Source organism: Homarus americanus, unplaced genomic scaffold (assembly GCF_018991925.1).
Source record: "Homarus americanus isolate GMGI-L3 unplaced genomic scaffold, GMGI_Hamer_2.0 scaffold24922, whole genome shotgun sequence".
NCBI classification, from domain to species: domain Eukaryota; kingdom Metazoa; phylum Arthropoda; class Malacostraca; order Decapoda; family Nephropidae; genus Homarus; species Homarus americanus.
In genome coordinates, this window is record NW_024722610.1 from 4,137,513 (window position 1) to 4,155,474 (window position 17,962).

The 17,962-nt window shown below is 37.5% G+C and overlaps 1 protein-coding gene across 1 annotated transcript; it reads left to right on the plus strand.

Moving 5' to 3' along the window:
- Window positions 1-259: 259 nt before the first annotated feature.
- Window positions 260-16,279, plus strand: LOC121862903 (calcium load-activated calcium channel-like). Its single transcript, XM_042361307.1, has 5 exons — window positions 260-440; window positions 2,871-2,948; window positions 3,430-3,604; window positions 9,447-9,591; window positions 15,391-16,279. Exons 1-5 carry the CDS (start codon window positions 380-382, stop codon window positions 15,490-15,492), a joined length of 561 nt encoding a protein of 186 aa, XP_042217241.1. The 5' UTR covers window positions 260-379; the 3' UTR covers window positions 15,493-16,279.
- Window positions 16,280-17,962: the final 1,683 nt, after the last annotated feature.

Consider the following 17,962-nt stretch of genomic DNA (forward strand, 5'->3'; position numbering starts at 1 on the left):
ACACAGATTAAAAATTAAATAATCATTCACCAGTGCGATATGGTCCTATTCATTCCGGAAGACGTTCAAGGCCTGTACAAATGCAAGTCCAAGTTAATTTAATGGAAAATTCTATATTATGTTAATAGTATTCATAATTAATGTAAAGATCACAACTTTATCATAAAAATTAGATCGCATTGTTCAGAAATATAGGTCATTAACATCATAAGGGAGGTCGGTATCGGGGGCTCGGATAGAGGTCTTGTTGACGTTGGAAGATTTTAATGAGGTGAACCTGAAGCCATTAAAGGTCCAGCCAGCCGCCCTGACCAAGGTGACACAACACTCACCAAGAACCTTTAACCCTGCAGTTTAATGGACTGATTACCTACTCAAGATGTGGGCTGATACGTTATTCATCGTCTTTATTTCTATCTGCACGGCGCTGTTTGGTGAAGGTGAGTATATAGCCTTGTTGAGGGACGTGTGGAGCCATACAGTACAGTACTGGGGGTAGATATTATGTAAAATTGTCGTACAAGTCCACTTGGTTCATCATGTCGTACATAGACAAGGAGTGCATCCCATGGTAAACTGCAAGTCGAGTTGATCAAGTATAACCCAAATAACTACAGAACAGTGTGTCTCAATAAGGAGGTGCACACTGGGTTAGGTTGTTTATAACGTGCAGTCATTAGTGTCTTGTGCTGTGGGCATTACTTAAACTAATCCTCATTGAATGAGTATCGTTTCTTACTTTACAAACAAGATAAACCTGTTTGTTGTGAGTGGTTTAGTCAGTGAATTTGAGGTAAAAGAGGAACCGATGGTTAGCACCCAAACGCATTTATATATTTTGTTCATATTTTCCACAGCTGTTCTCTGGATGATATTAGCTAATAGGTAAATTTGCACTTCCACCTCCCACTGTTAGAAAGTCAAAAATATATTTTTCTAGTGTATTTGTGTGTTGAGACCGCATATGACCTTAATTTCCGTCGGAAATTGGCCGGTTTTTTTGTCGATTTTTTTCGTGGGACGTTTTTTGAAAAAAAAATAATGGCTAAGCGAATAAAAAATACACCAAAACACACTAGAAAAACAAAAACCTAACCTAACCTAACTGACTCTCACCGTATGATGGAATCGCCTATTTCTTACCTTACTGTTCGTCGTTGGGTTCTGAGATTCTTACACAACGCCACATATGTTGGCCTTTGCGATATTTATATTTAGTCTTGCACTTAGTACACTTTACTGAGGTTGGAAGAACACCATGCGATCGAAAAAATGCTATAGTTTCTTCGTTTTTTCCCCAAAAACTCGCAATCAGCTCCATATAATTGAAGTGACGCCCATCGTAGACTTCCATGGTGGGAAATGAATTTGAATTTGGAAATATGAGACCCAAAATAAAAATCGATTTTGATTGGGCCAAAAATACCGTGAATTAAATCAAATCATTTTAATTGGTTGCAAAAAAAAAAAAACCTTTTGATTGGTCGTGTGACGTGTACGGGAACGCATGTGCGTGATGATTTATGAAGGAGACACGCAGTGTGAGAGGTGAGTAGGCAATAATGGCGGAAGATTAATGGAAGAAAATAGAGAAAATTTTAGATATGCTATCTCCGTTATTATACATTTGCGACGGTAATGTAATAGATGAAAATGATCTTATAATTAGACCTCTTATTAGAATATGGTAATAGATTAGTGGCTGGAATGTGGAATGTATAAACGCAAAATTACCAGCTAAAAAATGGTGGTAAATTTTTACTTTAGGACACGAGTCCCTCGGGGTTGACCAATATGTTTTTCTAGTGTATTTTGGTGTGTTTTAAATGACCCTGGACATTTTTCGTCATTAAATCCTGTAGTTAATGCAGACTGATTGGAAGAAAAAAGTTTATAATCATAGCAAAAAACCATGGCACTTGACGCAGAGAATATCATCCATCTTTTTCTCCTTTGGCAAGCTTTCGAAAAAAATTTGCTTTATACAAGTACCTGGCTTTTCCATCATCATAAGTTCAGCTGAGGTATTCAGGTTTAGTGCATCCAAGTCCTGTTGAAGCTTTTTCTGAGAAAAGTAGCCGCATAATTCATGTGTAATGTCAGTCCACAATGCGGGATCCTCAGGAAATATCACTGTTTGTCCTTCAAAAGACTCACTGAAACACTGTCACTTACAAATTGATAATACCCAGAGAGAGTAAAGTACAGATATATTATAAACAAATATAAAATAAAATGTAAATGTAGTTATATACAGTACAGTATATTAAGTATTATACTAATGATACTGATTATTATCAACTTCAGCTGAAGTCATTACCAATTTGAGGTTTTGTACCAAATCATGCTTCCTCATTACCAAACATTTTTCATTACTAAATTTGTCCCAATTTGGTAATGAATGATGCCAAATGGCAGCGCTGCTTGATTCTGCTTTCTTCTACTCCGGTTCAGGGGAAACTTAGCAAGGCCTCATAAGGGGCACAAAATTTTCACTCTACGGCTTCAGAACATATAATACATATGCTGATAAAGTATACTACAGTAATATCTCCCTTACCAGGAATCCCTCAAACCTGGAACGCTCCGATAGCCGGAATTGAAATTTTCTCGAAAAATTGTTCCCAAAACAGGAATTTTCTGACCAATTCCGGCTTTGGGATTGATTTTCCGAGGGGCACATTTTCCGGAAAATTCAGAAATAATTCCCTATACCCGGAAAATTCCGGGGATAGGGGAGTTTTTTTCTGGGTTTGAGAGATGAAAATCAGGCGCATTTTTTTAAAATGCAGTGTTTTCTTTTAAGTATAAATCTATTATGCACATTTACTAATTTTTCTTGTTCAATTAAAGTGTTTTCATTTTTTCAGGGCTAACTTGGCTGCTTGTGTACAGGACTGAAAAGTATCAGAAGTTAAAAGCAGAGGTGGAGCGCCAATGTAAGCGATGTGAGTAATATCCTTGTTGAGTTTTATTTTATTTTTTTGGCAGACTTGATGTTGGTGCATGGTGTTGGGGTGATGGAGAAGATATCTTGGAGCCTTGTAATGGAACAATACTGTTTATGGGAAAGCCAATATGTGCATTAGTGCAAATTAAGTCTTGCAAGCGTGAAAAGAAAATTCAAATTCACATAGTTTAAGGAGATAGAAAAATGCACTCTTACACCAGACAAGTCACCATAATGAAGGATAGGCCATTAAGTCTGGAGACAGGGATCGAGTCTTTGCGGCAGTACCTCCCACCACACTTGAATACAGTACAACTCTTATGGTAGAGGGATCCACTTGAGTGTTTATCTCACCACTTTTCAGTCTTTATATATGGATATTGTCCTATTGTTTAATGTTACTGTATTTACAGACATAACTTAAGTTTGGTACTATAGCATAAAGCTTAATTTTTGTTCATTTATATTTTATCTTACAGTGGAAAAAAAGAAAGAGGCTCATGGAGACAGCATTGATCGACAACAAAAACGGAAAATAGAGCGAGAAGAGGAAAGACTCAAGAATAGCAACCGAGACTTGTCGTTGGTTAAGATGAAAAGCATGTTTGCAATTGGCTTTGCTTTTACTGCATTACTCTCCATGTTCAATTCAATGTAAGAATCTTGTATATCTTTACTCTTATTCTTGCCACAGTGTTACTTATCTGTTGATGGTTAGGTCAAAGTACACTCTTCCTTTTAGGTCTTGTGATAGAACAGCCAGCCAGCTGTCTTCCTTAGAATGTCCTCACAAATCTTGTGCAACTTTACCTCTAACCTCAAAAACTGATTCCACCAAGACTTAAAGATCACCTTAGTCCTACTTCACCCTGAATTCCTTCTTCATGAGAAGTTATGATAAACAAGAGTCTGGTAGTAATTTTCTTCATTTACTGTAATTTTCCCCCGGAGGAAAAAGTTTTTAATACAGTATTTGATTTTTTGACAAGTACAGTATATAGTATGTGAAATACAACATTTTCTGTCTAACCAAAACCTTCATTCCAGTTAATTGCAGGAGGAATAAGGTCAGCCAGTCAGTGCTAATACATATACTTTAATTCAATACTGTACTGTACATTTATTAGAGCAGAGATTGAATGTTACTTGATCCATCATATTTAGAAACAGAAGAAGGTACAGTCCCCTTCACTTGTGTGTTTAATATTAATAATAATAATTAAATGTTTATTGAAAAGCATGACAGCCGGAGGGCTGAAAATATACAGTTACATAATTGGGGAATGGGTCTCTTGATTTACAAATAATATACAAGTAACATAAGTGATACAAATACCTGTATGATATATAATAACTAGGTTGGGAGAAGCTCAAACTACAGGGCATTTCATCATAGTGACAGTGCAAAAAGTAAGATTGACTGGGAGTGAATACACTGGTTGATTACAAGTTATTGATAATTTTTACTATGGTTGGGACTGGGCTGTTTACAGGGCTCGTCATGAAAGCATTCCACAAATCATTACATTGAGATATTTGTTTTAATATTGTTTTACTTGATTCCATATTATGTTTACTATTGCGACTTTCCTTCTGTCAAATGTAAACAAACACAAGGCTGTCACACTGCACAAGACTTGGATATAAATTCATGTCACTCATCAGTGACATGATGACTTCTTACTTTGATATCAAGGCAGTGTGATGGTGAGGCTGCTGCTAATTATTATTATATGGAGATGCAATATACGGTAAGTATTTACTCTTGCTTTCATCTCTATTTATTTATTTATTTACTTAATATTTTTTTTTTACGGGAAATAACCCACCTGGGCACAGGTCATTGACCTATCATTGACCTACAACGGGGCCTGAGGGGCGAAAAATAAGAGCAAAAAGAAATTAGAAATACAGTGGTCCCTCGGTTAATGAGCGCCTTGGTTAACGAGATTTCGGTTAACGAGTTACCTTCCATAAGATTCTTAACTTCGGTTAACAAGCAATCCCTCGATTAACGAGTTTCTTATGAGCCGACCTGAACATGTTTTCGCTTGCATTTGGCGGTCCACCAGCTGTAGTATTAGTCCGCCAGTACAGTAATCGGTTCTACGGCTTAAATTCCTTACCATTTTTGTAAATATCAAGAAGTTTATACTATTCAATAATTTTAAAAGTTTAATATTAAATTTTTTTAGTAATTTTAACAATTATTGAACATAATTGAAGGTAAGGTCACTAGTTTCATGCGTGCCATCCAGCCTGCCAACACACCATACAGGCGTCAGTCTTTGTGTCTTTTCAGTGGAAGTAACATCTTGCTTGAGACTCTCTTCAACTAAATGCTTTTTTCTGTGTTTGCAAGCAAATTATTGGTCATTTTGAAATTTATTTTACATATTACACCAAGAGAACTTCCACCTCAATGCCTTCTCTTCTCCTTCACCCCCATTCTAATTCCCATCATCATCATCATCATCCAGGAGCCTTCTACATACACACCTCAAAGTGTACTTTTCTACCTTTTTTGTTGAATTTAGGCAATTTTCGGTGAGCTGGAACCAATTACCCCAAAACCCATTGAAACAATGGTTTCGGTTAACGAGTTTTCGGTTAACGAGCAACCTTCTAGAACGGATTGTGCTCGTTAACCGAGGGACCACTGTAGAAAAGAAAAAGATTATATTAATCTACACCACGAAGATGCCGGAAAACTAGCTTTTTAAAGTGAGACATTGTAGAGTATGGAAACACAGAAGAAGGCAGAGCATTCCATAGTTTGGCTGTGTGAGGAAAGAAGGATGTACTATAACGGGTGATTCTAGTGTGACCGACAGCCACAGAGAAACAGTGGGCACCGCGGGCAAGACGTGTGTTACAAGCCCACGGCCTTGCCGGCTGTACACAGGATGCCAAATCCACCGAACATTGTCCGTTAAAATACCTGTAAGAGAGAGAGAGTGAAGCAACATTATGGCGAAGAGAAAGGTAAGAAAGATTATAAACTAAAGGAGGAGAGTCAATAAGATGAAATGCCTTTAATTCCACCCTATCTAACATTTGGACAGAAGAAGAGCCACCCCAGATATGAGAGCAGTTCTCCACGTTATGACGAATGAATCCCTTATAAACTTGAAGCAACTGCTCAGGAGTGAAGTAGCTATAACATCTTTACAGCATTCCCAGCTTTCGGGAGGCAGCTTTAGCAAAGTTGTGGATGTGTGGCTTCCATGACATATTAGAGGAAATGGCGAGGCCTAACATATCTATTTTAGAACTTGGCAGAATGATTGCATCCCAAAATGTGATTGGTGGGAGATCATATAATTTGGAAAGTGTAATTGGTAAATACAGTGAGTTCTGCTATAACGCGTGTTTTGACAACGCGAATTGGCTCTAACGCGGTTTATGAATAGAGGTACGATATTTGTAAAAAATGAACGCTTGTTTGCTGTAACGCGATTTTTGCTTACTATTTCTCCAATTTTGTGGTATTAACTGTGAATATGGAAAAGAAGAATATCTCCAAGAAGCGTTCTGGTGATCACATTCCTGGTGATGATCGTAAAAGAAAGGCTATAACCCTTGAAGAGAAGCTCGATGTTATCAACCTCAAATTCACCCTTCTCCCCCATCAAGTTATATTCATATTTTTTCAAGGTAAAGTGTTACATTTACTGAATGATTTCATTATTAGATATGAATGTAACATTTATTTAGACTGTACTATCCTTTGTGTTAGGCTAACTACTAAATTTTTTACGATTTCGAGTAATCTGCACCTAACCCTATTTTCTCCATAAGCCCTGTTATTTCTATTGCGCGAATTTCTATAACACGATGTTTTACAAGAACACAACTATCGCATTATAGCAGAACTGACTGTATTGAGTTTTATTACTATTGAATTTAACCAAGTTTCTACCATTCGGAGATGCTGCACAGATCCACATTGATAGATGAAATGATATCACCTCTAGAAAAATATCTAGTTTGAGAATTAGGGGGAACGGGAAAATGTGAAGAAGAGTGAAGAGTAGAAGCATCAGCGTAAGAATGGATAGAATTAGTCGTAGTGTGAAGTAAATCATTGATAAAAAGAAGGAAGAGAGTAGGTGAAAGAACAGAACCCTGTGGGACACTACTATTGGTAGAGAAAGAGCGAGAGATCGATTCCTCAACAACAACTGCCATGGATCGGTTCTCAAGGAAGCTAGAAATTAGAGAACAAAGTGGGGGAGAGTAACCATAAGTGGGAAGTTTAGAAAGCAAAGACTTGTGCCATACCTTGTCAAATGGTTTGGAGATGTCGAGGGCCACGACGAAAGTTTCCCCCAAATCCCAAAGAGAGGATGACCAAAGATGGGTGCAGTAGGAAAGCAGATCACCAGTAGATCTCGCCTGGCGAAAGCCATGCTGGTGATCTGACAAAAGAGAAAAGCGTTCAAGGTGACGAGGAAATGAGAGTTAAAGATTGTTAAAAAAGTCTTAGAGAGGGATGAAGTTAGGGCAATGGGGCATTAGAGGGATTAGAATGGTCACCCTTCTTTGGGATGGGCTGAACCAAGGCATGCTTCCAAGAAGAAGGAAAAGTTTGGGTTTTGAAGCAAAGGTGAAAGAGGTGAACAAGCACAGGGGCTAGAATTTCAGCACACTCCCTCAGAACAGGAGGGGGTATTCCGTCAGGTCCATGCGCCTTACTCTCATCCAACCTGGATAACACTCCAGCTACCCTACGAGTGGAGATTATAGGAAAGTGCATAGGTTCAGTAGGAGGAGCAGGGGTAGGAGGGATAGAGCTGGAATCATCTAAGGTGGAGTTAGAGGAGAATAAGGTGCCAAAGAGATTGACGTTATCAGGGGGAGAGTTGACTATAGAGATATCAGGTCGAAAGAGGGAGTGCCGAAGTTATTACAGATGTTTTTGGTTAAGGACCAGAAGGATTTACTAGAAGAAGAGTTAGTTAGGACAGCGATCTTTCTTTTTATAAAATTCTGCTTGGCCCTACGAAGAATGGCCTTACAACGATTCCTAGAAGTAATGAAAAAGGAGTGGGTAATAGGAGGAGATAGTTTCATGATAAATGCACTCATACCACCTTGTATAACCCCAGCAATGCTGTTAGCACATACCGAGGCATCCCTAGTGGAAAAGCAACACTCATCCCAAGGAAAGTTGGAGAAAAATTCTGCCAAGGATTGCCAGTTTGCCCTTTGATAGTGCCACAGTTGACATTTAGAGGGGGAGTGGGGGAGGTGGTCATGCCTGGTTTGATTTAAAAGAAATAAAACTGTGATCGGAAGACCCTAAGGGGGCAGAAATTGAGTATGAATAGTGTGAGGGGTTAGAGGTAAAACAAAGATCAAGAATGTTAGTTAGTTGATTGTGTCGATCAGGAACACATGTAGGGTGTTTAATTATTTTTTTCAGGTCATTAAGTAAGGAAAAAGAGAGTGCCTCAGCTCCATCTGGGTCATCCCTTGCAGAGCCAAGCCACTCTCTTTGATGTACATTGAAATCCCCTAGGTAGAGGATCTCGGTGTTGGGGTGTGTGGATAGCAACGACTCATGGCAAGAAGTGAGATAGTCAAAGAGTTCCAAATAGTTGGTAGAGTTGGGAGAACAGTATAAGAAACAAAGAAAAATATTCATAGTTGGTAGAGATATTTTGAACCAGATGACATCATAAAGAGAAGATTCAAGATCCGTGAGTTGAGCTATAGGTGTACATGTGTTGCAGGAGGCACATACACCTCCCTTAGAACAGAAAGAGGTATAAAGGTTGTAGTTGGAGACTTGAAAAAGTTTGGGCAAAGCTGCTTTGGTCAGTTTGAAGTTCAAATACAGTAGTAGTAAGAGGTCGGGGGAAGAGGTTAATAGATGGTGCTCCACAGAAGGAAAATTGGATCTCAGGCCACGAATGGTGGAAAAATGAAGTGTGAAAAAAGCTAATCCTCCTGCAACCGCGGTGGCGTCAGTTGAGACCCCAGTAGTGTGATGATGATCAGGTCGGCCCTGGGGTCCACAACCTTCCCGACCAGTGGGACCCATCCGAGAAGGCCTTGCTTCAATATTATTGTCAACTGATATCATAGAAGAATAAAAGAATAGAACAGATCAAGAGTGAGAACGGTTATATATGTTGTGTTTTTAATAGTACGAGAGACAATTGAGACCCTGCAATTGTGTGTAAATGAGGGGCAGAAAGGCAGATCAGCAATCTGGGACTTGGTCACAATTTTCGTTATGCCGTATGGCAGCAGGGTCTACCATTAGACAACACATTTTGGCTGCCTTCATTATTTTTAGTAGACAGTCAAGCTTTTATGTGATTTTTCTCTCTTAGAGAGTTCTCCTCTGAAGGAGAGGTCATGAAAGAGCAATCTCCAGGTTCATATCACTTCATGTTGTTTGTGCCTTCTGTACTGATATTTATGACATTTATAAATGTAATGTACACTGCATTAACATACTTCTCATCGTCTACGTGTTATGCAGTTTTGATGGACGTGTGGTCGCCAAACTGCCATTTCTCCCCATCTCCTGGCTTCAGGGTTTGAGCCACCGTAACCTACTAGGTGATGACTACACTGACTGCTCCTTCATCTTCCTCTACATTCTTTGTACCATGAGTATCAGACAGGTGTGTATAAGATGCCTTGATATAGTATTATGTGGGTCATGAGTATCAGACAGGTGTGTATAAGATGCCTTGATATAGTATTATGTGGGTCATGAGTATCAGACAGGTGTGTATAAGATGCCTTGATATAGTATTATGTGGGTCATGAGTATCAGACTGCCTTGATATAGTATTATGTTCTCCCCATCTCAGACTGATGCCTTCAGGTGTGTATAAGATGCCTTGATATAGTATTATGTGGGTCATGAGTATCAGACAGGTGTGTATAAGATGCCTTGATATAGTATTATGTGGGTCATGAGTATCAGACAGGTGTGTATAAGATGCCTTGATATAGTATTATGTGGGTCATGAGTATCAGACAGGTGTGTATAAGATGCCTTGATATAGTATTATGTGGGTCATGAGTATCAGACAGGTGTGTATAAGATGCCTTGATATAGTATTATGTGGGTCATGAGTATCAGACAGGTGTGTATAAGATGCCTTGATATAGTATTATGTGGGTCATGAGTATCAGACAGGTGTGTATAAGATGCCTTGATATAGTATTATGTGGGTCATGAGTATCAGACAGGTGTGTATAAGATGCCTTGATATAGTATTATGTGGGTCATGAGTATCAGACAGGTGTGTATAAGATGCCTTGATATAGTATTATGTGGGTCATGAGTATCAGACAGGTGTGTATAAGATGCCTTGATATAGTATTATGTGGGTCATGAGTATCAGACAGGTGTGTATAAGATGTCATAATTTTATTGTACTGTACTGTATTAAAATTATGAGAATAAATCAGGGTCCAGAATACTGCCTGCCCACTTGCCTGAGACAGTTTATAATGGAAACATGCTGGCTCAAAAAATATTGACACCTGCCAATCAAATACAGTGATATCCCCGTTAGCCGGAACAATTGGTGCAGAGCACTTCCGGGCATGAGAGTTTCCGGCTAACTAGACGACTTTCTCAAACCCTGAAAAATACCTTATCCCCGGAATCTTTTCCGGTTAGTGGGAAAAGTTTCTGGGTGTCTAAACTAGGTATCTTGCACACACAGACACTAGCCCACTTCTCCAAAATGTTTCTGGGTGCTGGGGATGTTTTCCTTGAGTCTAAACTACTGGAGTCCATAAATTCAGTTCTAATTTAGTTAGAAACTCCATTTCTTTACTACTGTATAATAATCCAGAATAGTTCATTTAAAAGTTTGGTTAAATAAATATATTTAAAAATAAAAAATACATACAGTCAACCCTCGCTTTACGAGGTCCCACTTTACGCGTTTCCACGTTTACGCGGTACCCTGCCGAACACGGAATGCTCACTTTCCGCGGTGTGTGTACCCTTTACGCGGAGAGTGGCACGAGCAGGGTGAGCACAAGGTCGCCCAGTCATCAAAACATTACCGAGTTCTTCACCTGCCACCCACCACAGCCGGCCCAAGTCAGTGATAATGATAGTGAGGATATGGACTTATATGGACTTTGAGGGGCTTGACAAAGAGGCCCTGCAAGCCTCTGTGGTGGATAGTGATACAGTTGATACAAGTGATACAGGTGAGGGCCAATAATCTGCCCTCTGCCTCAGAACCAACCCCCGTGTGCCCAGCCATCTTTCCTACTAATGTAAGTGTTAAAAAGCCTAATATTATTGATATTTCTCTTAATTATTAATTGTGTGTGCATACCATCATAAAAGAAGAAGTTATTTTTACTACAACATAGGTATTGTGTCTGAAAAAGTGGAGTTTGGGGGTCGGCCCGGTCTCTATTTCAATTAATCCCATATGTTATGTTGTTCACTTTACACGTTTCTCACTTTACGCGGGCCGCCGTGGGTTCAATTGACCGCGTAAAGTGAGGGTTCACGGTATATATGATATGGGTGTGAATGAAACTGTGTGTGACAAGAAAGACTGGTATTTCCCCCATGGAGCTGTGAGGGATTAATGGGTCTCGTGTAAGTGACCTAACTGACACAATGTCAGGTGGAGGTAGGGTGGGGATTAGTGGTCTCATATTACTGACCTCCTCATGGAATGTCAGGTCACTCTTTTTTGGTTGGGGGATTAGTGGATCTTATGACCTGAAGATGTCTTGAATAAACACAAAACCTTAAGTATTTTTAGGGAGATTATGATAAGTTTAAGTATACTGTAATTGAGGGATGAGAGGGAGAGTCATGCTGTCAGTTTCCCCCCTTTCCTACCTCAAGTGTGGCTTTATTGTGATAGGGATATGAATTTGATACCATAATGATCCTTAATAAATTCCATACGAGACATTTCCAATAAGATATCCTTAAACAAAATATTTTGATATGTAATGATGGGTATTCCATTCTTTTATATAAAAAATTAAGAAATGTTGATACCGGAGTCAATGAAATCAGTTTTAATTTCGTTACACATTTTTTTTCTTCTCAAAATAATCCTGAATACTTTATCTAGAAGTTTGTTTAAGTAAATATATTTAAAAAAAAAAAGCTCTATATGATACGGACGTGAATAGAGCTGTGTTACAGCAAAGAGCCTGGTATTTTCCAAGAGTAAACAATGCAGCTCTTAGGAGCTGTAGTTATTTAAGCAACCACATACAATATTGTTCATATTGTAAACATAATAATGTATACTACCGTATTACTATACTGTTTATACAGGTTGTACCTCTCTAGTCCGGCAACCTCGGGACCTGACCTGTGCCGGACCATGGAAATTCACCCTTTTCCTGGATAGATAGTGACTTGTGCTTACACTTGGAAGCACTAGCACCACTTTCTCTGCTTCATGGTCTCTTTGAAGACATAATGAAGGGTTAAATGTCGTACAATAGCTTTTCACATTTCGTGAGTTTTTAATTCAACGTTTTTTATTTGAACACACAAAAAAAACACAATAAAAAAATTTTGACGGCGGAAACTAGAATTTCGACGGGTTTGAACAACCCACCAATGTTCAGACGACGTGCACAATCGTGTAAACAGCGTCATTTCTCATATGTACAAAGAATTCATTATTGTTTATTACTGAAAGTCTTTTTGATTGAATTAATGTTTATGTGTGCAAAATGAGTAATACAATTCATTAATAATACGTAGAATATTGAAACACGAGGAAATGAGACAGCATCGTTTTCGTTGATTACAAAACCAGTGACTGGCTGGTTCTACATATAAAACTGAAGAAAATAAGACCCTGGTTGTAGCTGTAGTAAAATTAATATGGTTGTTTTAAGTACCGTAATGTTATTTAATGTTAATAAATGGAACAATAGAAGTAGCTAACGATAATGGTAAAGAAAAAAAGAGAGATCGCGTATGTAAGTGCGCACATGTGAAAACATATCGTCATTACTTTACATAAGAATATGAAAGCAACACTTATTTACCGTTCATATATATTTTAATTCATGTTTCTGAATTTGTTTTTATTCAATTAATGTTTGTGTGTGCAAAATGAACAATACAATTTATTAATAATACGTGGAATATTAACACGAGGAGACGAGACGGCTGCCGGCATTGTTTTTGTTAAAGCTTACAAAACCAGTGACTGATTGGTTCTACATATAAAACTGAAGAAAATAAAACCCTGATTGTAGCTGTAGTAAAATTAGTGTAAAAAAATTAATGTGGTTGTTTGAAGTAATGTTATTTAATGTTAATAAATGGAACAATATAAGTAGCTAACCATTAATGGCAAAAACAAAAGTGAGACTGCGCATATGTAAGTGCGCACATGTGAAAACATATCATTACTCTACATAAGAATATGAAAGCAACACTTATTTACTGCTCATATATATTGAAGGGTTAAATGTTGTGCTCTGCATAGACAAGCAGAGAGAGAGAGAGCAGCCGAACTGCTGGATGTAAACAAACCATAATTTCCCGCGGCTTTGTTGTTGTTTTTTTTTTACGGGGATTAGCCCACCCGGGCATAGGTCACTGACCCACATTGGGGCCTGAGGGGCAAAAATTTAATACTCCTGTAATAATAATAATAATTCAGGAAAAAAAAAAAAAAAAGCTGCCTATCTACCAATTGGGCAAACTAAAATCGTTCCGGATCACGGGAGTTTCTGGACCACAGAATGCCGGACTAGAGGGGTACAACCTGTATTGTACTCACCAGCAGATCTGATCATCTTTCGCCTAGAGGAGGCACACACTTCACTCAGCTAACTGTAATACATAGTGCAATCACATCTTAAAACTTGCCATATATACCGATCTATATCTTTATTTTATTTTTATTTATTTTTTTTTTTACATTAAATTCAGTCTTACAGGAAGTTCCTGGTTTATAATCTTAATGTGTTCCTGAAAATATTTGTAAACTGGATCAAAAAACCCAATGAAACAATTATATGAATAATTAATTGGTCTTCAGATAGAAGTGATAACCACATTTTTTCAAGTAAAAACATAAATAGATACACAGTTAGTTATCAAAATATAAATGAATATGTTGATATTATAAAACGTTGTAGTACAGTACCATGGTTATGGGTATTTGCTTCTTATCACCAATTGCTAATTGTTATTCAGTGAAAATGTTCACCAAATGAATGATCATTGTAAAACTACAACACATCACAAAATGTGTATGGCACCACTGAAACAAAGCAGGTGCATTATGGGAAAATGCTTGTGTGCAAAAGCAATGCACAGTATGCCCATGCAGTGTTTGTTTTCCTGCATTCAATTGTCTATTCCCGCTTTTCAACAATCAGTGGCAGTATGTTAAAAAAGCTGTGTTTGTCGGAGTAGAATGATCGGTTACCAAGGATTATAGGATTACGGTATCTATATCACTTAATATATCAACAAATCTGTTACCTGACTTCTCTCATATCTACCACTAAACTAATCCATCTGTCAAGTGTCTTATTCATCTTTCATTCAGTTGATATATATGTATTTGCTTAGTGACTCCTCAACCTGTCTTTTGACCTGACTTAGGCCTACTCTCGCATTTTATTATCTAACATGTTCTCTTGCCACCTAACTTACCCATCATTCTGTCTACTTCCTAACTTATCCATCATCTAACTCGTCATTCTGTCCGCCATCTAACTTATTCATTCATCCACCATTTTTTTAATTATCCATTTTGTCAACTTGCATATTCACTCATAACTCACATACTTTACTCATTCATCCATCTCCTAACTTATTCATTCATCAGTCTCCTAACTTATTCATGCATCTCTAACCTAATTCATTCATCCATCTTTCTCTGAACTTATTTTCCTGTACTTAATCTGTCACCTATGTCCTACATCACAATCATTATATAGAAACTGTTTTGTAGTTTTGTCATTTTATTTTGTCTGTCTATCCATTATGCTACCGTACGTACTAGTTTTATGGAATGAGTCGAGGAAAATGGATAACTCACCAGAGGGGGGAAAGGTAGACGAGAGGAAAAAGCTGAAACAACATGCTATGGACCCTTTTCCCAAATATTATGTACTGTATCTCATACACTATAAGAGCAATTACTAAACTTATTCACAATGCCATGACAGGACTCACTTTTGGAGACATCGATAACCATTGGCACCTTATTTATTGCTTATGGGAGGAGATTTTTTTTTTTTATCATTAGTTCCTACCTTGTAACTAAAGAATCTTCTCACTGATGAGTTGAATACTGTATTCTGTACCCTCTACTGTACAGTATTGATTTTTTTCCTGGACAAAATAGTTGTGTATGTCTAGGGTTCACTGGTGCCTAAATATGTTCTTAAGTATTGAATCTTTTATAATATACCTGGTATTTGATATATTGCAGAACATCCAGAAGTTGTTGGGCTTTGCACCATCGAGAGCAGCGAACAAGCATAGTACTAACTTGTTTGGACCACAGCCGCAGCAGTTGAGTGGGTATAAATAAACAAACCAGCTTGTTTGGATTACCAGTTGATGACTCATCACTAACACACAACAAGAGCATCAACTTCAGATCATGAGCATTGTTCCACTGTGTGAATGATGCTCTATGTGATAAGATATTTGATTTGGTTAATTATATGAACCTTCCGAGTGTAATTAAGATGAAAGATTTACTGTTGAAATATCACCCGGATGAAAAAGTACTTTTATCAAAGTTATTGTTTCAGTACAATCGACAGATTTAGTGCTCTGAATTACTTCAGATGAACAAAATACTCACATCTTTGGCATTATTTAAGGATGATGGTAAGATATAATGCATTGATTTCAGTCAGATGAAAGAAATACTGTTCTTGTATCATTACTATTATGTATGCAGGATTGAGTATCCTGCATTTATGAATATGAAAATCATATGTGACTCAGTCCAAGAAATGGTAACTAAGCTTTAGTCCTAGATAACAGAGTAGAACCTGTGATTCAGATGACGATGGATCTGCAAGCCACTACTAAATCGCTAAACCCTGAACTCCTAAAGGAAATATGTGTCATTTTCATAGTGATGAAAAATTGTATTTTTATTTATTGTTTACTTAATGACTATCTGCAGTACTTTAGTCTCTTTTTGTTGATGAGGTTAGTCCCAAGTGATTTAATTCATTTATGGTTACAGGTAGTTCTGCTATAACGCGATAATTGTGTTCTTGTAAAATATCGTGTTATAGAAAATCGTGTAATAGAAATAACAGGGCTTATGGAGAAAATAGGGTTAGGTGCAGATTACTCGAAATCGAAAAAATTTAGTAGTTAGCCTAACACAAAGGATAGCACAGTCTAAATAAATGTTACATTCATATCTAATAATGAAATCATACAGTAAATGTAACACTTTACCTTGAAAAATATGAATGTAACTTGATGGGGGAGAAGGGTGATTTTGAGGTTAACATCATCGAGCTTCTTTTCAAGTGTTATATCCTTTCTTTTACGATTATCACCTGGAATTCTATCACCAGAACGCTTCTTGGAGATATTCTTCTTTACCATATTCACAATTAATACCACAAAATTGGAGAAATAGTAAGCAAAAATCGCGTTATAGCAAACAAGCGTTCGCGTTATACAAATATCGTTCCTAATTCATAAATCACATTTAAATTTCGCACCTGGTCAAACTCAAAGGAAAATCATCAGGAAATATTAGAAATGACAAAGTGATAATTGACACCTCTTGGATGATGACCTCAGGCTATTTCTTGCCTCTTCCCCCCTTCAATGTTTAAAAAAAAATGCAATCAGAATTGGTTTAAAAAAGTTTCATAATTTCTTACATTTTGGTTGGAATCTAAAAGGGGTTTAGGGTTTGAGTGTTTTTCCAAATTGACCTGTTCTGAATCCAGGAAATCAGTGGCCTTAATTTCAGGGCTTTAGGGACAAAACATCTTACATTTGTCAACTTCATATAAGTTTTTCTTGCATTTACTTAAGACTTCCGAAGATGCTGATTAGCAAAGAACTAAAGAATTGATGTACTGTATTTCAGGGTTTCCATGTATTTGCACTTATAGCTCTGTACGTAGTTGGAAAAATGGCCAGTGCTTGAATAGTACTAGACACAGGACCATTAAACCCAATTATTTTTTAGATGGCACAAGCCAATCAAACCCAGCCTAACCTAACTAAAAGTAGCTCTGGGTACTGTACAGTACCACTTACAAGGTCCTGTTTGTGTTACGTGTTTAGCACTGTGCATCTTTCTTGTAATCCAGGACTGAACTTGGTGCTATTTCTAGGTGTGTTTGATGTGTTTACGAGTATAGTGTAATAAGGAGTACTGTACTGCACTCTACCTAGAACCCAACATTACTGCAGGAAGAAAGTGTAGATAATCTGACACGAACCATTTTTCCCAGCCAAATAAAATTGCAGGTAGATTTTGCAATATTTATAATTTTGACGGTTAAGTTTTTTGAGAGTTGTAGCTTTCTTGAAGTGGCTCCTGATAAACTTATTTATGATTTATTGAGTATCCAGTATAAACTGGTGAAAGTAGGTAGTACTGTATATAGTCATTCAGTACATGTCCTTGGTATATAATATTTAATTGTTATTTACATTCTCGGCAATTAAGTCCAAGTAAATTGAACAATGAAGCTGTAGTTCAGGGCTTATTTTACTGTAACATTATTTCCCTTTCAACATGTGGTTAGAGAGAGTTCAGTAGCCGAGCTTTGATTCATTGGAGCTCGTGAGGTGTTTCTAGAACAGACAGTAAACACTAATGTAACCTGATCATGCCTACCCTAGGATCATTAGGTTTGGTTGGCTGATGTCATTTGCTATTACAGTACAGTATATTGAAAGAGTCTGGGAATATATTTTTTTTTTAACTTACTGCAATGTCAACCAACCAGTTATAACCAGGCACTCTCTACCAGCATGGTATTTATCGAAAGTTACTGGGCTTAATA

Bases quoted from the DNA above. Each gene is read 5' to 3' on its own strand.
- LOC121862903 (XM_042361307.1), top strand. From the start codon at position 380: ATGTGGGCTGATACGTTATTCATCGTCTTTATTTCTATCTGCACGGCG. The intron at 2,949-3,429 runs GTGAGTAATATC...TTTATCTTACAG, and splicing joins GGAGCGCCAATGTAAGCGAT to TGGAAAAAAAGAAAGAGGCT. The intron at 3,605-9,446 runs GTAAGAATCTTG...CGTGTTATGCAG, and splicing joins CTCTCCATGTTCAATTCAAT to TTTTGATGGACGTGTGGTCG.